This window comes from Solenopsis invicta, chromosome 11 (assembly GCF_016802725.1).
Source record: "Solenopsis invicta isolate M01_SB chromosome 11, UNIL_Sinv_3.0, whole genome shotgun sequence".
In the NCBI taxonomy this organism is placed as follows: Eukaryota; Metazoa; Arthropoda; class Insecta; order Hymenoptera; family Formicidae; genus Solenopsis; species Solenopsis invicta.
The window spans coordinates 16,969,390-16,995,772 of record NC_052674.1 but is presented as its reverse complement, the minus strand read 5'-3'; the positions used below and the strand labels follow the sequence as shown (position 1 = coordinate 16,995,772).

Below are 26,383 nucleotides of genomic sequence, written 5' to 3'. Positions count from 1 at the left end.
GAAAGAAGCAAATCTGCAGAAAGCTCGAGGCGCGGTATTGTCTGACGCTTCAGCGGAGCCACCTTACTTTTTCCAATAATCAGCGATACCGTGGTTTGATTTTCGAACAAGATGCATCAAAGGTAGAGATCAGCTTCGAGCGCGTCGTTAGAAGCATCCGAGAACCCGTGGTTTTCTATGGAGGTGGAAGGATGAATGTCAAGCCAGCGAGAGATAGAGATAGAGATGGTACTTAGTTTCGCCTCGAAGTCCATTCATCGTTGAGCCCACGGTGTAGGGAGTAGCTAACCCCACTGGAGTTGAAGCTTCCAGAAACCTTGGAGGAAGATCTTCGCCATGACGATTATTGGAGCGATCCACCCTAGTGGATCAAACAGTTGGGCGACTCGCAAGAGTACCAATCTTTTGGTCAGCGTGTTGGACAATCGCGGCATGTGCAACTGAAAAACAAAAGAGTCAGTACGATGGTCCCAAGCGATACCAAAAGCTCGGGGCAATGCGTGGAGCGTGAACGCCTTGGTGGCAGGAGACTCGAGGCGAGCAGCTTCGATCCTGGAAAGAACGGCAGGATCGTTAGACATCCATTTGTGAAGATAAAAGTCGTCCGCCATGAGCAGATTGTTCAGCTGTTCAGCTTTGGATTGAACAAGAGACAGCGTATTCGCTCCAGAGAGGTCGTTCACGTACATCTTGCTTTGGAAGACTGGAGCAGCAAGCGGAAATTGAAGGCCGTCATTAACGGCGAGCTGCGACAATATGCGCAGGGCGAGGTACAGCGCACACGACAACCCATAGGTGCACACAATTGATACTCTTGCGGTGGCCCAACTCTGCTCCAGAGTATCCGTTGAAAGTTGCGGTCGTTTGGATGTACCTCGATCTGTCGATGCATCTTTTCCACGTCGGCAAGGAACACAAACGTGTACCGACGCCGGCGGGTCCCGATAACGCACATCCCAATAGCACACAAACCACTCACAATGGCAGATGCCTAAAAATTTTCCGTAGGTTGGGTTAGATAAGTCAAGATGATTGGTTGGTGGGCTATCGGAATGTGCGCTATTGGAACCCTTCCTACCGACGCCAGCAAAGCAGGACATCGGCGAGATCCTGCTGAAGCTTTGGTCCGATGTGAAGACAATCGTTGAAGGAGATTCCTGATAAAGAAGGCGCTGAGCCGTTAAAAACGACATGCAATTTGCATGACAAACTGCTGGGTCGAAGCACCCCGTGATGCGGCAAGAAGAACGACGTGTCAAAATGTGCGTCTACTGTCGAAGCTTTGACCATATGGCCGAGAGTCTCGTACTCCTGGAGAAAGTCGGAGTAGTGTTGTGCAAGCTCTCGATTGGATGCGAATCATTGATGCATTCGGCGGAGAGCACGCTCCGCGAGTAAGCAAGAGCTACCGAGAGACGAGACAGCGATTCGAAACGGTAGGCGGACGACGTATCGGCCTGATGGCAAGCGCGTGTAAGTATCGCAAGAATGTGCCTTGCATTGAGCCTCCTCCTTCGTGAGTGTAGATTGGGATGCGGGTACGACTTCTTCCTGTTTCCAGAATTGGCAAAGTAGAGCATCGAGCTCATGGTTAGGATAACCGCAGAGGCCATGCGACGGCGATGCAACGGGCGTAGACATGTTTGGTAACACGCTAGATGGGTCATATATTATCCAGCCGAGCTTTGAATGTTGCGCGACGGATTGTCGCGGAGTACCACGACGGAAGGTTCCGCCGAATATTAGGAGTACAAATTGAAAACCGCCGTTTTTTGTCAAAATTTGAGGATTGATTGTTGAAAAATGGTTACATACTTATTCTTGAAAGTATTGTCCATCGCTGGCCACTACTTTCTCCCACCTTTCGGGCAGCATACGAATCCCGCGTCGAAAAAACTGCTCGTCTTTTGCGGCGATCCACGAATCGACCCAGTTTTTGGCCACTTCATAATAATGGAAGTGCTGCTCAGCCAGGCCATGCGCCATTGATCGGAACAAGTGGTAATCTGAAGGGGCGATGTCAGGAGAATATGGCGGATGAGGTAAGACGTCCCATTTCAATGTTTCCAGATAGGTTTTAACGACCTGAGCAACATGTGGCCGAGCGTTGTCGTGCAGCAACATCACTTTTTTGTGTCTTTGCTCGTATTGTGGCCGTTTTTCCTGCAATGCTCGGCTCAAACGCATTAGTTGTGTTCGGTAGCGAGCTCCTGTGATGGTTTCACCCGGTTGCAACAGCTCATAATAAATCACGCCGAGCTGGTCCCACCAAATACACAGCATAAGCTTCGAGCCATGGATGTTTAGCTTGGCCGTCGATGTTGATGCATGGCCGCGGTAGCCCCACAATTTTTTTCGCTTTGGATTATCATAATGGATCCACTTTTCATCGCCGGTTACAATACGATGCAGAAAACCCTTCCGTTTTTGCAGTTGGAGCAGCTGTTCGCACGCGAAAAAACGCCGTTCGACGTCTCTCGGCTTTAATTCGTATGGGACCCAGTGTCCAGGCTTTTGGATCATTCCCATGGTTTTCAAACGATGTGAAATAGCTTGTTGAGTCACGCCCAATGAATCTGCAAGCTCCTGTTGCGTTTGAGATGAATCTTCATTCAGTAATGTTTCTAATTGTGCGTCTTCAAACTTTTTCACCTGTCCGGGACGCTCCTTGTCTTCTACGCCGAAATCACCACTTTTGAAGCGTTGGAACCATTCTCGACACGTTCTTTCACTAATGGAAGCCTCACCATAAGTTTTTACAATTATTCGACGCGCCTCAGCCGCAGATTTTTTCGAATTGAAGGCAAAAAGCAAAACTTCCCGCAAATGACGCTTATTGGGCACAAATTTCGACATTTTCAATCACAAAAAAATATATAACGCCGATAAAAATTCACAACTGCAATGATAAGGAATTGTTGCCAGATGCCCAACCTTACATTTAAAATTTTTGATGTAACGTTTGGCGTCAGCATTTACCGCTGGCGCCATCTACTGGAAAACGGCGGTTTTCAATTTGTACTCCTAATAGATGGCCGAGGACATCTGAGCCAAAGATCAGATTCACCGGTCCAGATTTGTACCATTGGATCGGCCAGGGGCAGATCACGTAAATGGCTCCATGCGGTCGGGTCCACCTCTTCACCGGGCGCCCGGCTCATAACGCGAAACACAGCGTAAGCAGCGGCATTGAACTCAAACGTAGGATCGACGCAGGACCGCAATCGTAGCGTGACTGTACTACGCGTGGTATACGACGGCAACGATCTGACTCCGAGTAGAGAAATGCGCGCGCAATGACGAAGACACTGCAGGAGTTGTGCGAACGATTCAAAGCTGAGCTCTGCACCGAGATCAAAAAGAGCTCGCGCTTCAATAGCCTGTCGGGCGGATCCCGATAGTGCACGGGACCGATAGCCCACCACCACTCACAACGGCCAATGCCTAGAGTTTTTCCGTTGTTTGGGTTAGATAAGTTAAGATGATTGGTTGGTGGGCTATCGCACCGTGCGCTATCGGATCCCGTCCTAGCCTTGTCCAGAGCAGCTCAAGACTCGAACGCGTACGGTGGGGAGCAACGTCATTGCGGGCGCATCTAGGCTATAACCGGACGCATTAAGCAAGATAGCGCACAAACCCGTGGCAACAGCAAGCGCCACTGCGGAAGATGAGGCCTCGCTCAAGGGACCTTGACTGGGTTGCATTGCGATACTCGAGGTCGCGGACGGGCGGTGGATGAGGGTGTGATGATGCCCACCGCAGAGACGACATTGTTTCGCGGACTTGCACTCCGTCAACGGGTGGTTGCCGAGACAGTTGGAGGACAATCGTTTCGACACAACGAACTCGCGTCGATCCTCCGTCGATTTGGTAGCAAACTTGTTACAGGAAGCGATAAAATGAGAACCTTCACAGAAGGAACACTTAGGCGTGTAAGCGAGGGTGGCATTTGCAAGCGAGGCGGGTTTCGTTGCAAGCGCTCTTGCGGTCTTGACCGACTTGCTGGAATTGCCGGGAGCGATCACCTCCAGAGCGCGAATGCGTCCATCCATGAAGTCGTCGAGCTCGCAGAACGTAGTTGGATCCGTAGTTGTTCCCTAACGCAGCTCCCACGCTTTGCGCGTCTCAAGATCAAGACGACGAGTAATGAAATGAACTAAGATAAAATCCCACGAATCGATAGGCGCGCCGAGAGCTCCGAGCCCACCTAGAGCTTTTTTAACGGTGGATACTAAAATTTTTAAATCAGTGACAGATTTGCGCGCGATTGGAGCAATAGCGAAAAATCTGTCCAAATGAGCGCTAACGATAGCGCGTTTATTCTCGTAACGCGCGACGAGAGCATCCCACGCTAGACCGAAATTATCGGTAGTAAATGGAACGTTTGTGATATGCCGAGCGGCATCCCCGACGAGACTACTTTTGAGGTGATGAAATTTTTCCACTGCAGGGATGTCGTCGTTGGAGCCAACCATGGATTAAAAGAGGTCGCAAAATGACGTCCTGATAATCGCCCGAGAATTTAGGAAGCGTGATCTTCGGGAGAGATCGCGCGGTGCTGAGGACAGGGCGAGAAATGTCGTTACCGATAGGTGTTCACCGCACTTGACAAAGCCGCGCAATCGCGCATCTGAAGCACCTCCGCTTTAACATCGATATAGGTAGTTTCGCATTGATCGTACAAATCTTCTTTGAAACACTTGTGTGACTCAAGTTTTTTTGTTCGTTTACCGAGAAGAATGGAGTGAGCATCAGCAAACTTCTTCCATTTGGAATCGAAAAGTTAGAGAGTGGTGTCTAAGTGTTGTCGAGTCACGTTGTCCTTCCCCCCTTTTTTGAGGTACTCCACCGTGCGGTTAACCCGATGAAAAATATCGTGCTGTTGCTGAACGGTGGACTCGAAATCGGCCATGGCGGATGCGTAGAGCGGAATCGAACGCTCGGCAAGTACGCAGAGTCACAATCCACTAAGATTACCAAGTTCGAACCTTCGTCGATCACACGAGAAGAGAAGACTGTCCGTCGGAGTTTGTGAGAGTCACAAGCTAGGCGCAAACTCGCGAGTGTTTGAGAGGCGAAATCAGTCACTGGAGGAACCGCGCGCGAATACGCAATAGATCTCACTCGTGAATCCGGCTTGAAGGACAAAAAAAATGTTTGAATAAGTCGTAGATAAATGTAGATAGGTAGCATTAAGCAAAAAAAAACATTAAAGAAATAAAAAGAGGCACTGACTTTATTGATTAGCTTAGAGATAGTACAGGAAGCTCAATGAGTAGCAAGAGATACAGAATGCGATGCAATAAAGAAGTTTTAAATCAATAGATCGCAAGCGAGTAATAAAGTATCTACGCGCTGAATAGCAAGAGACTGCCGCGTTCCGGAACGCGGGCAACGAAAATTCGAGATTTCGGCGGTCAGCGACAACGCGCTGAACCTGTTGATTAGTTCCGTGCAAAGCAGAGCACGCGACCATGAACCTATTTGCGCGTAATGCTCTCGTGGAGCAACACGGTAGGCAGAAACACTCAGAGTTTAAATACGAAAAGTACGGATTCATGTTGCGGCTATGAAATTTTTACTTTGCTCTGAACAGAGAGAAAGAGTTATAATTTTAGCTTAGAATTTCTTCTTTTCGGGATTGAGATTTTGTCCTAAGAAAGAGGAAGACGGTCTGAGGTTTCTTTCTTTCAAAAAGGCGTTGGTTTGGGAATGACTCAGACGGCGCTCGGTAACTCATGGCAGTGGCCCGTGGTAGAACAGGAGGCTGTCGTGCTTCCCTGGAAGTCCTTGCCTTGGGGGATGAATTCGGGGGACCGTTCTTTCTTTAGAAACTTAGACTTAGTTTCTATTATTTTAGAGTTTCTTGGCTTAGGTCAAAGGAATAAATTTGTAGCAAATGGTGTTTAGCTTCCCATGGCAGAGGTCTGGGTGCGAGCAGGAGGTCATCGAGTGAATTCTGATTTCAGAAGTAGACGACGCACGGTAACCTGTGGCAGAAGTCCAGGGTAGAGCAGGAGGTCGTCATTTTGGTCTGAATCGCGGAGGATGACGCTCGGTTACTTGTGGCAAAAGCTGGGGATAGAGCAGAAGAAAGTCTAAGATTTTCTCTCGGAAAGGTGTTGGTTTAGGAGTGGTTTAGGAGCGACGCTGGCGACGCTCGGTAACATGGCAATAGCCCGGGGTAGAAGTCGTTGTGCTTCCCTAGAAATCCTCGCCTTGCGAGAAGAATTCTAAAGGTTCTAGATCACAAACGACGGCGCTCAATAACCTGAGGCAAGAGCTCAGGGTAGAGCAAAAAGTCGTTTAGATTAAGTCTTTTGCGTGTTATTTTAAAATTTTTTTTGGAATGTGGGGAGAAATCTTTACTAAAAAGTTTTTAGTAAAGCCTCTTGCAGGGTTACATTGTTTGAAATGTGGTACTCGTCGGATTTTTATTTATTTCAAATTCGTTTGTGACGAGAAGAATTTCATCTTTGGCAGAGTTTGATTTCTTCAATTTTCTAAAGAAGACCACCTCGCCCCGGTTTTTGAATCGAGGTTTTCCTGAGGGCCTGAGCGCAAATGCCGAGGCGAGGACATAGGGAGTCTTAAAGGCGTTGGATCCTTGAGAGCTTATTCTCCCGCTTGTCTGAAGAATAAAGAAAGAAGCGCGCAAGACTCAAGGTAAAGAGTATGAACAAGCAAGAAGTCATGAAGATTTTTCGGAAGCCCTTTGAGTTAGTTGTCGGAACCACAACTTTGAAAAAGGCAGGCAGTGTTGCGTGCCCGCCTTGAGGAAGCATCTAATATCGATTCGCGCAAGGCGATCGACAAGCGCGACAGAAGATCGTTCTCTGTCAACGGTTGTTATGGTTGTCGTCTTGATCTTTCTTACGAACTGTCTCGTTCTTATATTAAAGTTATCTTTTTAAAAGTCTGTCTTTTTATTTCGAGAATGCGTGTGTTATTGTCACAGCGTGAATGTGTGATAACGAGATGACCTTCCCGATAGTAATATTATCCACAAGAAAAGAGATAGAGTAAAAGTAGAAAAAGTACGACAAAGACAGTTATATCAATTGTATATTAGGTGTTAAACTTAATTCCTGCCGCTTGCTATTAGAGGGTGCTGGCTCCAATGCTGGCGAGTTTCGACAATGAAGCTGTAATGTGCCGTTTTTCTTCGCGCGGATCAGCTCGCCGGAGCGGTGCGAGATAAAAGGCTCGAACGGGAAAAAAGGAAAGAAGTCGCGGGCTTGGAAATGATTATGCGATGGTGTACGCTATAGGACAAAGACTGTGTTCCGTTTTTACTGGCAGTACTAGCAGTGGTGAAAAATCCGTTCCGTTATTGGTACGCAGCGCATTGCGACAGCATTTAGTAACATCAATGACGTCATAAATGGTAGCCATATTGCCACTGTGACTACTGCAGCTGCCAAGGTGAGCTACAGTGCAATATGGCATGCGGTTAACACCGCATAAAATAGATTTATTAGACGCCGAAAGTAATAAAGTTTATTCTGTTTATTTAAATGTAAAAAATGCACATAAAGCAAGAAATGGTAAACGAAATTTAAATCTTAATACAATTTATATGCTTAAGTTAATTATAAAATTAACTTTATTTAGAAAATATATTATAACCTTATTTGTGTTGTGTTTCATAACTGATAGCTTCTGTATGTACATAGCAAATAGATTAATTATAAAAAGGTTTAACTTGGATTAACATTTAAATACGTTTTAGTATATTCCATAATGTATAAAAAAGTATGTGCATGTTCAATGAATGCATGCCATGCTAATATTTATAGGTCGTTTCACACATGAGGCATACGATGCTTCATATTATCCTTGTAATTCCTTGAATGTCAAACAAGGACTATTTAATACAACATGCGCATCGTGGGTGAAACAGAACATACATATAATTTTCCTCAAGCTTAAATGAAATTAGACTAACCAAAATTATAGTAAACATATACATTTTTTTATTTAATAAATTGTATTTGTAAATTATTTGATAAATTGTATTGTATAATATTTTTACAGATATAAACTTTGCCTCTGCATTACTAAAGTATGCAAAAAGAAATATCTCTGATTCTGGTACGTATATCTACATTATATATATAAACTTTTGTATTATATTATAATATATAAAATATGATCTTCTGCACTTTCACATATATAATTTCATCAACAGATACACCAACTACAAGTACAACAAATATAAGCTTAGACGTATCAAACAATGACGATGTAATGTTTACTGAGATATCAAATGAAGAAGATATTTATTAATAATGAAGATTTTGATTATTATATGAATTTGATATATTATAAGTTATATTATTTAATACTTACAAACTGTACGTGCATGCACTTATAATTTACGCACAATCACACTTCACTTACGTAATTTATTATAGGTACAACATATTTTACTGTTATTGCCATTTTGTTATACAAAAACTACTTTATTATACTCTGTATTGTTAATGCAGGATGAACATATTCTTTTTTGTACACATATACATTTATCACACATTATACATTTATTACATATTACTTATCATATATTTGCATGTATATGTTACATATGTTACAGATGTTTGTATATGGAACAAAAAAGAAACCTTATTGTTAATATCCTTATACAAAGAACATAAAGAAATATTTACTTCGGGAAAAATGAAACAACATTTATGTTGGCAACGGATAGCAACAGAAATGGCAAAGAAAGGTTACAACATCGCTTCAACAAAAATGTACAAAATTTCAGACATTAAAGAGAACCTGCAAACAAATAAAAGATCACAATAACAAATCGGGAAACTCCAGAAAAACATGGGAATATTTTGATGTATGTTAATATTACTGTAAAGGCATGAATTTGAAGGTATTGTGACCATTGCTGATAGTCGTAATGAATTATAATTCCACGCACAATAATTGATGCAAACGTCGTATTAGTTACATATTAGTTGCATTACCTACAAATATCACATCAATTATTGTGTGTTGAATTACGACTTGGCAATGGTTACGACACTTTTGTGTTCAAGTATTGTTAGATACAAGATTGACATTTATATACTTATAGATATGATATACTTACAGGCTATGGATGAACTATGTGACACAAAACCATGGATAGAACCGATATTTACCACCTCGTCTGATTTAAACAATGAGAATCTGCCTGCAAAATCATTAGGTCCTATAAAAAAGAAAGGTATATAATACTTGTAATTGATACATCTGTCATAATTACTTAGCTTAGGCCCAACTACAAAAACGTTATTTGGCTTTAAGGGACATTGAAACATGTATCTGTATTTATTTTTATTTCTAAATAAAGACAAACACAAATGTACGTCGCGTTTATAGGCAAAATAACTTTCGCGCAATCTGGTCTAAAAATCAAATCCATTACACGTGCAATCGGTAAACTCTCTTTTAATGGGACAAAAATCTGTTTCAACCATTAAAAATCGCGCGCGCGCGTGTGTTGTGTGTGTGTATGATTAAGATTATTCACAGATTAATCACGCCCGCCCGCCCGCCCGCCTTATTACGGTAGATTTGATCAATCAGTTATGCATAACCGCTAGTTTTGATTAGGTTATTATGTATAATAACCGTATTCATTAAATTAACCGTAACATTTATATAATATATATATATATATATAAATATATATATATATATATATATATATATATATATTGTGACGCGACATCCCGTTTGGCTGTCCGTCACAGGAATCGTAAGATCCGAACGAGGAGCGCACGCTGCGGCTTTACGTCCTCTCGGCTCGGAGACGGACGTGTCGGCGAGTGCGCTTACAACTCCGCGTTTTTATTTTGTGTGCGTGTGTCCGTCCGTTAATTTTAGCGACGTTTTGCGGATCGGCGGCTAGCGGATATTCCTTTTTTTGTATCGACGAAATCTCACCCGGCGAGCAGACTACAAAAAGGAGGACCTCCCGCCACTTGAGACCTTCCGGACCGTGCGCAGGATCGCAGTAGCGCGCACGACAAGTGATCTCTCTTCATTTAATTACGTTATCTCTTACCGTCACGCCTGTACGCAACAGTAAGGCCGCTGAAATTGCAGGACGCAAAGAGGGAAGGTCCGGCGTAAGGGATGTCGACACTCCACGCGGATCATCGCGTAGGAGACCCCGAACGAGGAGCTGCGAGAGAAAGTTTCTGACGTGGTCCCGAGCGCGGGGGCACTGGACGTCGAAGAGTCCGTAGGGATAGCCGTCCGGCCTCGGGAAAACCACGGGAAGAGTCGCGAGCTGCCCGAAGACACCGACCTACCTCGAATTGCGCGCCGCGGCGCGATAGCCTGATTAGAGGGCCGCGAGGACCGCGTTATAAGGCGGAACCAATAACGCGGCGCGACGAACCCCCGTGCGTGGGGCGAGAGATCATGCGTGCCGCCTGCCGAATTTCCTCGCGCTATCGATCACTTCGCTGTGGATCGTCGCCGAGATCTGACCCTTAGCCGAGACGACGGGAGCCGCCGTCATCCAGGGACGAGTCGTACCCCTGCTCTAGGACGAGTTCGAGACAAGCCAGCGTTGTGGTGAAACGAACGAGACTTGTGTAAAGCCACCGATTTCGCCGGTCGGATGAGTCGCGCGTGCGAGAGTCGCATGTAGAGTTATCGTTCGCCGTAAAATCTTCCGCCGGGAACACGCCAGTGATCGCGTGCTGACCGCGTGCTCAGCCGCCGTGCGCCTCATCCGATCAAGTCGCATCTAGATTCTTCCGGTTCCGTTTATTGAGAGCGTCGCCGACATGCGTATGTATGCGTTTCTGTTTGGCGATGTCCGTTTTGTAACGCGTATTTCCGAATGCTTACTTCGTACCGAATCGCCACATAATTCCGCGTGAAATGAGAGTGCGTGTGCAAAGTTGCGAGTGTGCACGGCGTACTTTGTCCGCCGCTACCTAGAATGGAATTGTGATTCTCTCCGTTCGGTGAGCTCGTACCGACGACCGCATAGTATTTTCCGGCCGCGCCCGGGTCGCGAGGCATTGTCGCTGAACCCTGTGAGTAGTGTTAGCTCGTGGAAATACATTGTCCATTTCTATATCAAATTAAAGTGTTTTCTTTAAGTTCCCTCGCTCTCCTCTACCACCCCGCCCGCCGCGAACCACCCCCTCTGCCAATCCCGTGGCTGAGCTACCGGTTAACAGAGGCCGTTATTGCCCGTGACGAGGTAGAGTGTCTTCGCGTTTCCTTTTCCGACATGAATCGAGAGATCGGTCACGTCCCGATCTAAGAGTGGCACGCTCGCTCGTGCCTGGCGCCCAATCGTACCGGCTAACTTCACGCATTTGATGTGAGCGACTTCGCGATTATCGTGGCTGCCTAACTAGCATCACGAGCAGTTAACGTAGTTGCACCACGCTCGTGAGTGCGGTCGCAATATATATATATATATATATATATATATTGTCACGTACTTTTCTTTACGCCGGAGAGCGACGGCGAAATACCCGATCAAACAAGGGAATTGAGGTGGTACGCGAAACACGCGCGAGAGCGACGAAAATACCGATAGCTACGTTCAAACCAAATCGCGAAATTGAGCGCCAGACGCGATTACACTGGTCGCGTCGCCGGGTTCACTTTTCCACGCTAAACGCTAATCCATATCACGCGATAGCTCGTCACACAAAAACGCGAAATCGTCGCTCGCACGCAGCCAGCCAGCTCCTCTAACCAGTAGAGGGGCGGAGTAGCGGAGGCAGGGACGAAGCGGCTCTCTCGCGGGAGGAGACGGATAAGCGAGAAACGAAACGAAGTTAGGTCGATGTAACAGGTAAAAATCACATGTATTATGGTGCATAATAGAAACGGCATACAGTAAAACAAGAAAAAGATAACAGTCAACATAAAGAAAAAAAAAAGAAGAGATAAGGACAGTAAAAGGTTCGCGCCGGCGACAACGCAGTCGCCGGAACCGCACTACAAAATCAATCCAACACGCGCGAGACAACAACGCACCGATAGCTCGGGCGGCCGTGCAATCACGGCCGTAACACGATTCACGCACGTGCGCGAGGGCTTTGCGGCTTCCCGGGAAGCCGATCGTCCGCGAGCTTCTACGGCGGGACCGCTAAAATACACGCGGTAACCGACAACTGGGTGCGTCGACAGGGTCTCGTGTTTGAGGTGGAGAGCCAACCAAACACGAAACAGGTGCGTTTAATTGCCACGCGGCGGACGCACTCTCACACTAACCTAACGGCTCCACCTCAGAGCGCGAGTCAGTCAGCAGCGGCAGCTCGTGGCTTCACACAGTTTCAGAGGGTCACCTCGACGACAACTCTGGTCTTCCTCCTGGTCTCTCGGGCTCTCTGGGATCCTTCGTCGGACACGCTCGCTAAGGCCGATATCAGTCACCGAAAGCCAGGCCGATATCCCTCGCTCGCTTTCTCTAACGCACCATGCACGCCGAACGACGGGTCGCACGCAAAAGCCGCGCGGATCGCGCTCGATGCGCGATCGATGGGCGCTACCCCTCCCACAGGGTGCGCGATATCCTTGCGCCTAGCGGCACGGTCTATCAGCGGCCGCCCTTATCTAGCGTGACGTCACGGCAGCGCAGTGTCGTGTCTTCGCAGGTGTCGCGCGGTCCCCGTCGGCATCCGATACTCTCGTCTCTCTCGCCGTCCTCGCGGACGATAGCAGCTTTTCCTTGAGGCGATGGTTCCTCCGTTGCTATTGTTTCAGACGGACAACCGGCATCCGACGGCCCTTATCCTGGCCGTTCGTCCGTTCTAGCCTGTCCATCCATCGAGCCTTGCGCGAGCCTTCCGCGCGTGGCGCTCACTCGTCGCCACGCTGTCTCGTCCTCCTCTCCGTCGGCGGTTCCTCGTGTACCGGCCCTGAACGATCGTCCGCTCTTTTTCTGGCCGCCGTCAACATCCTTCGTCGCTGCAGCTTCTTCGGTAACGTTTGTCGAGGCGCCCGAGTTTACATAAAAAATAAATCGCGAATAAATAAAGGAAATTACTAACGCTACGCAGTCCCGTCGGAGATTTCGCTCTCTCGCTCAGTGCCCGGCCCGGTCATATGCGCCTCTCCGCGCTTTGATTTGGCAGAGGGCAAAGTGGCAAGGCAGGTAAAACTGCCACGTCACTATATATATATATATATATATATATATATATATATATACGAGTATATATATAAATCCAACTTGATGGTTAAAACCAGATTTATATAAGTGTTTATACATTTTATATTGGCTGTTTTCCTTTTAGAAGACACAAAACGACACAAGTTAACACACTCGAACACAGTCTCAGACTTTCCTCTTGAGTAGAGTCGAAAAGTGATTGAATTTGTAAATGGAAAGCGAAGTGTGTCGCTTTGGGTGAAAAGTATCGACTGTGTTCTCTAAAAGAAAAACAGCCATCAAGAGCTATAACTACGGGTGTTACTAAACGATCAATAATAAATGTTATCACTTAATTGTAAATTTTGTTACAATAGTGAGCTAAACTATATTTTGCAAAAGCAAAAAATAAAATTAATTGGAATAGGTGAAATGATATAAATTTTCATTGTTTTTTCACTGTTGCAAGAAGCCCTTCAATTTTAAATTAAATTAATAAATTAATTTTTTAATTTATATACATTAATGTATTCTTACAGATAAAATACCTTCTTCCTCATCAAACCATGCATTGTTGAAGCATAAACAACTTCGTGCAAAGCAAAAAGAGGCACATCACAAAAAGAAAATGAATTTATTGATGGACATCAAAAACCTTATAGAAAAAACGTTATAGAAGGAGTAACTCAAAAGTGAAAATGAAAATCAGAGTTCCTATATTTTTTTTTGTAATGTGTTAAATATGCCAAAGTTTTAAGTTTTGTTTCGTATTGTACCAATTTTTATTTTTTTTTTATTATTATATTTAGGTTTATTTGGTACTTAGAATATAATAAGATTAAGTATTTATGCATACCGGCTGTTTCTTCTTAAATTTTATGTACTACATGATGTAAGATGTTAGAATTATACAAATAAAAAAAGTTATTTTCTATAAATATGTGTATTTTAAAAAGCATTATTATATATAAAAATATTAATACATATAAAAGTATTATTACATACAAGTATATTGTTACATATAAAAAGTATTATTACAATCTTTCGTTTAACGTATATTTTAATGCATTTCTTTTTTGAACTCCTTTTTCTTTATTTTGAGCATTAATTTGAACATGATGTGCAATCGCGGGAATATTGTCTGTTTCATTAATTATAATATCTATAAAATCTTTATGTAAAATACAAATGTTGTGCAGCACACAACAAGCAATAACGTATTGAGGTACGAGATCCGTCCGTTTCATATATAAATTGTCTAAGAGACTACGAAAACGTCCTTTTAATAAGCTAATGGCTCTTTCAACCATTACATGGGCTGAACATAAACGTTGATTAAAATTTATTTGTGCTTTTGTCAAATGGCCGTTGTTTTTATAAGGCACCATTATATATTTTTGCAAAGCATATGCTGCATCACCTAACAAATGACTATTTTGTAAAAAGTAGTTTTCGGTACAAATAGACTGAATACCACTTAATTGGAATACACGCATATCATGTACTGATCCAGATTGTCCTGCATAACAATAAATAAATTTCAATGTGGAATCACATATAACCTGTAACGAATAATAAAATATTTAAGTATTTAATCAATCTTACAAAAATTAAACCATAATTTACGTTATTTTTCCAAGTATTAAATTGGTTAGTATTTAAGTATTAGAGAAACACTAACAGTTTGTGTTTATAACAAGTAATTAAGCACTCGGCATTAATTAACCAAGTAGTACTGCCAGTATTAAATTTTTCTAAGAGTTGATTACAACGTTTCCCTTACTTGCAACAGTATCGAATGATAACCCTTTCGATTTATGTAACTTTCTGCATGTTTCTTTGGTTTATGTATATTCTGCTTCTTTTACGGTTCCTTTACGGCCACTTGATAAATTGAGGTGCTAATGAATAAATCACTTTACAAACTCTTTTTTTAGCATGCCAACCAATCGCACGTTCAATGTTAGATCGGTCACAAACTGATCTATTAATTAGTTACAGAATATATATATATATATTGTGACGTGACATCCCGTTTGGCTGTCCGTCACAGGAATCGTAAGATCCAAACGAGGAGCGCACGCTGCGGCTTTACGTCCTCTCGGCTCGGAGACGGACGTGTCGGCGAGTGCGCTTACAACTCCGCGTTTTTATTTTGTGTGCGTGTGTCCGTCCGTTAATTTTAGCGACGTTTTGCGGATCGGCGGCTAGCGGATATTCCTTTTTTTGTATCGACGAAATCTCACCCGGCGAGCAGACTACAAGAAGGAGGACCTCCCGCCACTTGAGACCTTCCGGACCGTGCGCAGGATCGCAGTAGCGCGCACGACAGGTGATCTCTCTCTTACCGTCACGCCTTACGCAACAGTAAGGCCGCTGAAATTGCAGGACGCAAAGAGGGAAGGTCCGGCGTAAGGGATGTCGACACTCCACGCGGATCATCGCGTAGGAGACCCCGAACGAGGAGCTGCGAGAGAAAGTTTCTGACGTGGTCCCGAGCGCGGGGGCACCGGACGTCGAAGAGTCCGTAGGGATAGCCGTCCGGCCTCGGGAAAACCACGGGAAGAGTCGCGAGCTGCCTGAAGACACCGACCTACCTCGAATTGCGCGCCGCGGCGCGATAGCCTGATTAGAGGGCCGCGAGGACCGCGTTATAAGGCGGAACCAATAGCGCGGCGCGACGAACCCCCGTGCGTGGGGCGAGAGATCCTGCGTGCCGCCTGCCGAATTTCCTCGCGCTATCGATCACTTCGCTGTGGATCGTCGCCGAGATCTGACCCTTAGCCGAGACGACGAGAGCCGCCGTCATCCAGGGACGAGTCGTACCCCTGCTCTAGGACGAGTTCGAGACAAGCCAGCGTTGTGGTGAGACGAACGAGACTTGTGTAAAGCCACCGATTTCGCCGGTCGGATGAGTCGCGCGTGCGAGAGTCGCATGTAGAGTTATCGTTCGCCGTAAAATCTTCCGCCGGGAACACGCCAGTGATCGCGTGCTGACCGCGTGCTCAGCCGCCGTGCGCCTCATCCGATCAAGTCGCATCTAGATTCTTCCGGTTCCGTTTATTGAGAGCGTCGCCGACATGCGTATGTATGCGTTTCTGTTTGGCGATGTCCGTTTTGTAACGCGTATTTCCGAATGCTTACTTCGTACCGAATCGCCACATAATTCCGCGTGAAATGAGAGTGCGTGTGCAAAGTTGCGAGTGTGCACGGCGTACTTTGTCCGCCGCTACCTAGAATGGAATTGTGATTCTCTCCGTTCGGTGAGCTCGTACCGACGACCGCATAGTATTTTCCGGCCGCGCCCGGGTCGCGAGGCATTGTCGCTGAACCCTGTGAGTAGTGTTAGCTCGTGGAAATACATTGTCCATTTCTTTATCAAATTGAAGTGTTTTCTTTAAGTTCCCTCGCTCTCCTCTACCACCCCGCCCGCCGCGAACCACCCCCTCTGCCAATCCCGTGGCTGAGCTACCGGTTAACAGAGGCCGTTATTGCCCGTGACGAGGTAGAGTGTCTTCGCGTTTCCTTTTCCGGCATGAATCGAGAGATCGGTCACGTCCCGATCTAAGAGTGGCACGCTCGCTCGTGCCTGGCGCCCAATCGTACCGGCTAACTTCACGCATTTGATGTGAGCGACTTCGCGATTATCGTGGCTGCCTAACTAGCATCACGAGCAGTTAACGTAGTTGCACCACGCTCGTGAGTGCGGTCGCAATATATATATATATATATATATATATATATATATATATATATATATATACGAGGTGTGTTCAAAAAGTATCGCGAATTTTGTGTTTTTTCAAAAATTATTTATTTATTCATGAATATCTATTTTGTCCCCTTCAAAGTAATCCCCATGAGATATTATACACTTGTGCCAACGGTTTTTCCAATCTTCGAAGCACTTCAAAAAATCATTTTTTTTTATCTTGTTCAGCTCCTCCTTCGATGCCGTCTTTATCTCGTCAAGCGTAGCGTAACGTCGTCCTTTCATGGGTCTCTTCAGTTTAGGGAACAAGAAAAAGTCACAGGGGGCCAGATCTGGGGAATACGGTGGCTGCGGCATCATTAGTGTGTTGTTTTTGGCCAAAAAGTCGCGCACAAGCAACGATGTGTGAGCAGGGGCGTTATCGTGGTGCAAAAGCCAATTTTTGTTCTTCCACAAATCCGGGCGTTTCTGGCGGATTGCTTCGCGCAAATTGCACATAATTTGCAGGTAATATTCCTTATTGACCGTTCTACCCTGTGGCAAGAACTCATGATGCACCACGCCCCTGCAATCGAAGAAAACTGTCAGCAAAACTTTCACATTCGACCGAACTTGGCGCGCTTTTTTCGGTCTTGGTTCGTGCGGCAGCTTCCATTGAGATGATTGAGCTTTGGTTTCCACGTCATAACCATAAACCCACGATTCGTCACCAGTTATGACCCTCTGGAGCAAATTTGGGTCGTCGCGGACAGAGTCCAACATCTCATTAGCAATGTTCATGCGATGCTGTTTTTGGTCGCAATTGAGCAATTTTGGTACGAATTTCGCGGCGACCTGTTTCATGCCCAAATCATTGATAAAAATCGAATGGCACGAGCCAATCGATATGTTTAGGTCCTCAGCAACATCTCTAACGGTGATTCGACGATTGGCCAATACCATTTTCTCCACTTCATTAATTTTTTCGTCTGTTGTTGAAGTGCTCGGGCGTCCGGCACGCTCTTCGTCGTTCACATCTTCTCGGCCTTCTGAGAACATTTTGTACCACCGATAAACTTGCTTCGGTCCAAGGTAGCTTCTCCGTATGCCACAGTCAACATTCGGAATGCATCCGCGCACTTAATTTCGTTTTTCACACAAAATTTGATACAGGTTCTTTGATCCATTTTTTTGAATAGGTAAAAATCGAAGACGATCCAAAACACGTGCAAGCAAAGCAGCTGTCAACAATTAAGTGAACATTCAAAATGGCCGAGCTTGTCGGCATAAGTGAGAGACATGAGTACCAACATAACGCCACAAAAAGATCGAAATTCGAATATACGTAACCCGCGAAAATTCAAAATTCGCGATACTTTTTGAACACACCTCGTATATACGAGGTGTGATCAAAAAGTAAGGTGACTTCTCATTTTTATAAAACAATATTTATTTATTCATCCAAAATTATGTTATTTCCTTCAAAATAACCCCCCTCTGATACAATGCATTTGTGCCAGCGCTTTTTCCAGTCGTCAAAACATTTCTGAAATGCACTTTTGGGTATTGCCTTGAGCTCCTCCAGCGATGCAGCCTTAATCTCCTCAATCGTCGCAAATCTTCGTCCTTTCATAGGCCTTTTCAATTTTGGGAAGAGGAGAAAGTCGCAGGGGGCCAAGTCTGGTGAATACGGTGGCTGAGGCATGATGATAGTATTGTTTTTGGCCAAAAAAGTACTCACTAATAATGACGTGTGCGCAAGTGCATTATCATGGTGAAGAATCCATGAATTTTCTTTCCACACTTCCGGACGTTTTTTTCTTATTGATTCACGCAAACGCCGCATAACCTCAAGGTAATACTCCTTGTTTACCATACGACCTTGTGGTAGGAATTCTTGATGCATAACGCCATGATAATCAAAGAAAACTGTGAGCATAACCTTCACATTTGAACGAACTTGGCGTGCCTTTTTCGATCTTGGCTCTCCTGGGCTTTTCCCCTTCCTGTGAACATACTATATGGTCGTGACGAGTGTACCAACACAAAAAAAAATTTTGAAATTAGAGTGTACAGAGCGCGCGAAATTCAAAAGTCACCTTACTTTTTGATCACACTTCGAATATACACATTTATATAATGAACATTATCATAATACTTATTTATTTCATATAATTGTTATTTATATTACCTATACGAGTCATGTGTTGCCATAGTCCATAGTGCAACTAATAATTGTACATCTGGTAGAATTGTACGTAGTCCATATCTAAGGTTGGATTGCTTTACTAAGGTAGGTTTTATTAAATTTAATAAATATGTAAATACTACACATGACATCCTGTAACAAAAGGTTAATTTATCTTAAATCAAGAACCTTTTCAAATATTCAAGACAATAAAATTATTCCTATGCTTTGCATAATAAAAACAAATTACAAACTAATAAATATTTACATTCCTAGTATTATATATACATTTGCACAATTATTATTTACAATTTTCTTACCGAAAATGGCTTTTAAACTCTACGTCTGAATATTCACTTATTGTGTCCATGTAATTTTTAATGCGAGGTTGAACTGTTTGAATTCGTGATAATTCTATTTCTTCTTCTTCAGTAGAACTGTCACTGCTGTTTTCATTTAAAATCTCCAATGCTACTAAGCATATTAATAACTTTGTCTATTTATCCATTGCGTCTGTTTGTCTGTTACAGTCCGCTACTGACTGCTACTGCGATCACTGCACTGTTCCAAAATACGACGCTGTAGCAGTGCTGGCAGTAATGTAGTAATATCGGAACAGTTGTGACAGTGTACTGTTATGACGTCACATTTACTGCACTGCCAGTAAAAACGGAACACAGCCAAAGGTGCATTTATTTTCGTTAGGTACGAAACAGAGAAGATTACAATTACGATGTGCGCGCGGACGCACAACGAATGAACAGGAGTAATGCGCGGACGGTCAAATTCAACACGCGACTATCTATACGGTTCTATGTACAGGTGTCCGCGAGGCGTCGCTAGGTGACAGGACCCGGATGACGTTTCCACGCGGGCGTGATTTTCGTAGAGCGGTGGCCGGAGCTCGGTCTGGCGGTACGCGAATCGGCAGGACGGCCGGACGGCCGCGTGCGTGCAAGGAGCGATGGCGGTCGGGAGACCGCGGAACGTGTCGAGTACCTCGACCGAAACCCCGAAACGGCGATTCCGTTGTCTTGCGTTCTGCGGGGGAAGCGGAGATGCCCGTCGCTCGGGAGCTGGCCGAGAGTCTTCCTCTCGCCAAGAACCTTGACGAGAGATGGGTGCTTAAGCTCGCGAGGATGCGGGAAAGAAAAGAACCAGACGGAAAGGCGAAGTACCTTCGCCGTGGCCAAGAACTTTCGACTACTTTATTTTCCGATAGGTCAGGCGCAGCGGATCAGGTGGTGATGCTGGCTGACGGAAAAAGGCGTCTTTATTGGAGCACGCGGCCCTATTTATACCCTGCGATTCCGTTTGCCTCCGTCATTTTCGGAACTTGACGGCGGAGTCGCCGGAGTGGGACAAACGTGCGTTTTCTGGTGTGCGCGTGCGATGGCTTGGTATGGTTTTGCCACGCGTAGCCTGTGATGTTTTTACAATTGGTTGCCCAAGGCACCCCCAGTTATAGCCCGGCGGCTCTTTTTCGGTTGTTGACGACCGGGGACAATGCATATTCTTTTTCGGGTGGGGGGGGGATTGTATCGTTACAAAGTCATATGTTTTTTGTAGTTTAGACATTGCTAAAAGTAATTCAATTCCCATAGATTAGATTTCTCGACGCCAAAAACATTCTCAAATTGACTGAAAATGAATCGCGATAAGCTGTTTTTTCGACTTGTGCTTCTTTACTACTTCGACCTCAAGAAAACTGCAGCTACAGCGCATCGCTTACTATTCGAAGTGTATGATGTAAAACTCCATCGAAAAAGGGAAACATTCATTTGGACACAGTACAATTGGACACAGCCAATTAAAGTGGTTGGTGCCTAATAATTTTCTTCTGTTTAAGCGTTGCGAGTGGTTCGTGTCCAATTGTACTGTGTCCAAATGGAAGCTTCTCATCGAAAAGAACATGTAGAATTTGGTTTAAACGCTTCCGAAACGGTGATTTTGATGTGAGAAACAAAGAACATCTAGAACAGCCGAAAAAAATTGAAGATGTCGAGCTGCAAGAATTGCTCGATGAGAATCCAGCCCAAACGCTTTTAAAGTTGTTGGAACAGTTTAACAGTTGTTGTTAAATATGTTACTCCAATGGCCGTCTCAAAATGCTTGCATGCTATGGAAAAGATTCATAAGGAAGGAAAATGGCTACCACATGAGTTGTCAGAAAATGCCATTTTGAGTCGTTTGACTATTGCGACTTCTTTGCTTGCCAGGCAAAGAAAAAAAAGTTTGTTGTGGCGCATTGTGACTGGCGATGAAAAATGGATTTATTTTGATAATCCCAAGCGGAAAAAATCATGGGTGGACCCCGGCCAATCATCCGTTTCAACGCTGAAGAGGAATATTCACGGCATAAGACCTTGCTGTGCGTTTGGTGGGACCAGAAAGGTGTGCTATATTACAAACTCTTGGGTCCAAATAAAACCGTTACAGCTGATCGCTACCAACAGCAATTATACCGATTGAGTGACGTATTGATGCAAAAAAGATCATTTGAAGTCAATAATTGATGCAAAGTCATTTTGTTGCATGATAACGCTCGACCGCATGTCGCGAAAATCATGAAGCAGGTACTTTGCCAGCTTAAATAGAAAGTTTTGCCGCACCCAGTGTATTCTCCAGACTTGACACCGTCGGATTAGCATTTCTTCTGATCGATGTAACACGCACTTACATACTTCTCCAGTTACAACAAAGTCCAAAAATGAGTGGATAAATGGTTCGCCTCAAAAGACACCACGTTTTACCGTCGTGGGATTGCCCTGTTGCCGGAGAGATGAGAAAAAGTAGTAAAAAATGAAGGAAATTACTTTGATTAAGGTATTCATTTATCTTCCTTTCGAAACAAATCAATTTGATAGACGAAAAAACGGCAGGAATTAAGTTTAACACCTAATACTTGTAACAACCCGTTTTTCTTGGATAGATATCGCGCACGGACGTAGCTCGTCGGGAATTCCAGGGCACGATCCGGGTTAAGAGAGAATTAGACTCGTGTGTTTGAACGTGTAAAATAGGTACAGATTTTATTGAGTGACGAATACAAATGTCTTACAGCTAATATGTACAGAGGGTGCGTCACCGCCGGTACGTCGTCGGCCGTATCGCGCGCGGGGAGGTGACGATTTTGATCGCGGCGATCGAGGATTACCGTCGGGCAACGGGTTCGGCGCGGGGAACGTCGTCGGCGCGGTTGCCGCTTCTTCCCACGGCAGGTGCGTGGTTTGCGCGGTCGGCGTTTGTTTTCGGCGCGCGGGCGGCCCCGTGTTTTTCGGCCTTGCGAGGTCGCGTGCTCGGCTTTTCGCGGTCGCCAGCACGGTAGCGGGGCGCGGGACGTCGCTCGGCTGAGCGGCTCTTTAAATCCGCGGCGGTTGTGTTGTGATCTTGCTCGCAGGCAGGATGCGACGGCTACGTCGAGTACGCTCGACGGAGGCAAAGACGCTTTACCCCGTTCTTCTGTAGCCGCCGCGGTAGGATCGGATCGGTGTCGAGGAAAGCCGGTCGGGCAAGTACGCTTGCCTGAGCCCAAGACACTTGAGCCCAGCTTCGGCGAGGAGAGACGGGTGCGAAAGCGGTAGCCGTCGAGAACGCTCGACAGAGGCCAAGACTCTTGACCCCAGGACTACCTCGGGAGACTTCTTCGGAGACTAGTCGGCGGAGTAGCGGTCCGAGCAGTCGGCGGAGAAGAAGCCCAGCATCTTGCTGCTCCGGCGCTTTTATACCCGCATCTCGAGACGTCGGGAACGTTCGGTGGCGGTTCGGTTCGTGTCGGAGCCAGCGTCCCCGCCGCTCGAGATCGGTTGCGTGGTGGGCGGACGGAGGCGCGTGAGCACGTTGCTAGCGCGTGCCGGTTTGGGGCCGGTGCGCGTGCGCGGCGCGGCAGCCGCGACGCGCGGATGCCTCGCTGCTCGTATTGGCGCGTTTAAAGTCGTTTATCGGCGCGTAGCGCCTTGTGTGACGCTCGGCGGATGTTCGGCCGGCGTTTTGCGGACGGTGACCGGTCCGTCGGGGGGGGGGTCGCGCGGAAGCGGTTTGTTACATACTTTAAAAAATAAAATACGACAATTTTTCAAAGTTGACAGCCGTGCGGAATGAGAGGCAGAAAAATGAGAGAGAGCGAAGATTTTAGAGAAATAAGGCTGCAAATTGAGCACATCATGCTATCCCTTCCACCATGCTTACTACTACGTGTGCAGTCAGCTTAAAAAAGGATAAAGATTGTGGCGACTTTCCATTACGCTGGCAGCATATAACGTGCAAAGTAACGTAAATTTTAGCGCAGTGTCTTTTAATAGTGTTCGGGATAATGTATGCCTCCCGTAAATTTTTGTCTATAGTAGAACAATTCAACAATTTATAAAGACTGTAAATATATCAAAATATCTGTATAATTTCATTAATTAAGCGTACCGACTGCATCACTGAAATATCTAATGTTTAAATCGTATTTGACCCACGAGTTTTAACCACTGGGATTCTCTCTAGATGATATTTAGCGCAAGTCTTAATAGCGAAATTTTCTGGAGTTACAGAAGAACTATGAAGATTAGAAATATTTGTATTAACACGGTTATTTAACAAAATTGTTATGTTTTAGCTAATTTAAATATTAAAAATTATTCTTATTATTAATTAGAAACTCATACTGTACAACGTACAAAAGAATGGAAGAATCGAGGATATGTGACACAGTCTGAGGCAGACACGATAGTTTAAATATAACTATATAAATACATAATAAATATGTGATACAACTTTATAGCAGTGCTATTTAAGACAAAGTTTGCAAAATCGTATGACACATCGATAGAAAAATCTGTCTTTGTTCCTTATCTTCGGACACTTGTTTAGACAATCTAAAATATTAAATTATATTAATTTTTGAATATAAATAAATTGTAGAAACACAGATGGCCATATTTTTAAAAAATTAGTTTTTAAAAAAAAAGGAAATATTTAAATAAGAATAGTTTTGAGTTTTTAATTTTATTTGTAGCTTATATTGTTTTTAATTAATTATTTCTCCGGAATTATTACGATAACGATTATTTAATGTTAGAATAAAAAATACCTTTTTAATAACATAGCGCTCATGACAAATCCAGATACAATGTGTAGATATACTTAAATTTTTTAGTATGCTGCGCAAAATGGTGAATAATAGTAGTTTACGATCATAAAGCATATATCCAAACCAAACATCCCACACAAATATATATTATTTAGAATATAAATCCGTGTTTTCTTGAAAGTTTGAATAGCAAGAACATAATTCACCTGAAACAAACTAAATTTTCTAAAAACGTTTAATATCTTTTCTAATTAAATCACAGTGTTATCTAAACAAAAAAAGAACCAGTCCACATCTGGAAATTAATTTGACAAAGGAATCAATAGTGGAACTATTGTCCAAGAACTTTCGATATCAAGTTCATGGGACAACACGATGTATGGCAATTCCTAAAATATAAAGATAATTTATTTAATAATAAATACACACATACACACACACACACACACACACACACACATACAAGAAGTAGACATAGTTGCCACATATGTTTAACGTTAGAATGACCGAGCAATTTCTACTTTTTAAATTAATATTCTATTTTTTTGCATAAAAAATAGGATTCCAAAATTTTCTAACTATTCTTCAATTATTTCCCTTATCCTAATGAAATATTTGGTTTTTTATTGTTTTCTTTTTCATAATTTGCTTAGTCCTTTTAGTAAAAAATATCGATATTGCTAGTATTAAAAAGTTGATGAAAAGTACTCAAGTAATACTCGATTGTCACAATACAAATTTAAAGTCCAAAAATCAGAACGTAAGACATCTTAATTCTCTGTTGGCAATCTAAATCTTTTTAATACAAGCAAAATTTTATTTTCAATTTCAACTTTTTAATATAAATAAAGGTTTTAACATTTGAGTTAAAAGATTATTTGATAATATTATATTGAAAAACAATCCTGAATTTTTCTAGATTTTTTAAAAGTCTAATAAAAAAACTTAAACTCAACAAAACACACAAATTACAGATCAAGCAAATAAAAATATGATTAATGGTATCTTAAATGGGTTAAAAATATATTTTAATACTATGTTTAAAAAGTGTCTTAACATTGCACTCAGCATCCACATTGTTTTCCAGCACTTTGTCTACATAAGGGTTCCAGCACTTTTAAATTAATTTTCATCATTTTTACAAGTGCATTTGATAACTGTTACATAAACTTTAAGATCTTTAAAAGGTATTTATATAATTTATTTTAAAAAATGTGTAAGATACTGTCCGTTGATCTGCAAGATACCGTTATTACCGCTTCATATGCCTTTTGTTCCGATATAGATTTTCTGTAAGATACTTGAAAAAATAAAGGAGCTGCGTGGGTTTGAACTCGGGATCCGTCGTTCCAACTGCTAACACTCTCACTGCTAGATCAAGGCTCCACTGGCATCTTGGTGTTTATTTCTTGTACATCAACAGTCTGACTTAAGTCCTTATTATTCGGTATGCTATATTTGGTATCTTAAAAATGTATATAAATATTATAACCAATTACAGTGCTCTTAGTTTTAAAAAGAAAAAAATTTCAGAGGACAAAATTGTCGTATTATATGTATGTACAGATAATGTTACGTCTTATGACCCAATTTTGAGGTACTGTCTGAGAAATCTAAATCAATCTTATTGTAACAATCAAATGTTAATTACTTAAGTAAAAAACAATTTTGTTATGATCAAATATACTTTCTTAAAAGCATTAGCCTATTCGTAGATGCTTTTTCTCACAGCATGGGCCACATTGTAGCCTTTCTTTTGATTCAGCACTACTATTGACATCTTATTAGGCTCTAAAATTCTATTTAAGGCTTTTTCATTCAGAATTTGAATAAAGAGAACTAAAATTTTCAGCAAATAAGAAGCATGAAACAATTGAAAATTTTTTAATATTTTTGATACAAGATAATAGAAAACTTATTCTTAGGTAGTTTTGAACTGGCCTAAATACCTAATGTACTTGTATTTCTATTCGCGATGAACAAAATCAAAAAGTGCGAGGTACGTCAATAATCTAACCTCCATATTATCAATATCATCACATTGTTCCACTACATTAGTAATAAGGGCCTCTTTCATCAAACTAATAGAGAGGTTAGTCTATTGGAATTGACCAATCGCATTGCCTATTGTGTGAAATAATAAATGCGATTATCAATGCTCGTGTAATTTACAGATTGTTACTAAAACACTAGGTAGTTTTAAACACATCTTCGATCAAACATGAGTTCATAGTACTTCCGGGTTAACCCACCACGGGTAGGATCAAAATTCACTACAGTCGAAAACGCTATTAG

The 26,383-nt window shown here is 43.4% G+C and overlaps 1 protein-coding gene and 1 pseudogene across 1 annotated transcript; both read right to left on the bottom strand.

Annotated features, from left to right (window-relative positions):
* Positions 1 to 14,166: 14,166 nt before the first annotated feature.
* On the bottom strand, positions 14,167 to 20,523 carry LOC113005545 (putative nuclease HARBI1). The gene is given in 6 exon segments (XM_026141260.1): positions 14,167 to 14,694; positions 14,916 to 14,989; positions 14,992 to 15,116; positions 19,015 to 19,164; positions 19,332 to 19,485; positions 20,379 to 20,523. Coding segments are annotated over 6 exon segments (1,176 nt in total).
* Positions 20,524 to 23,172: 2,649 nt separating this feature from the next.
* On the bottom strand, positions 23,173 to 26,165 carry LOC105204161 (annotated as a pseudogene).
* Positions 26,166 to 26,383: the final 218 nt, after the last annotated feature.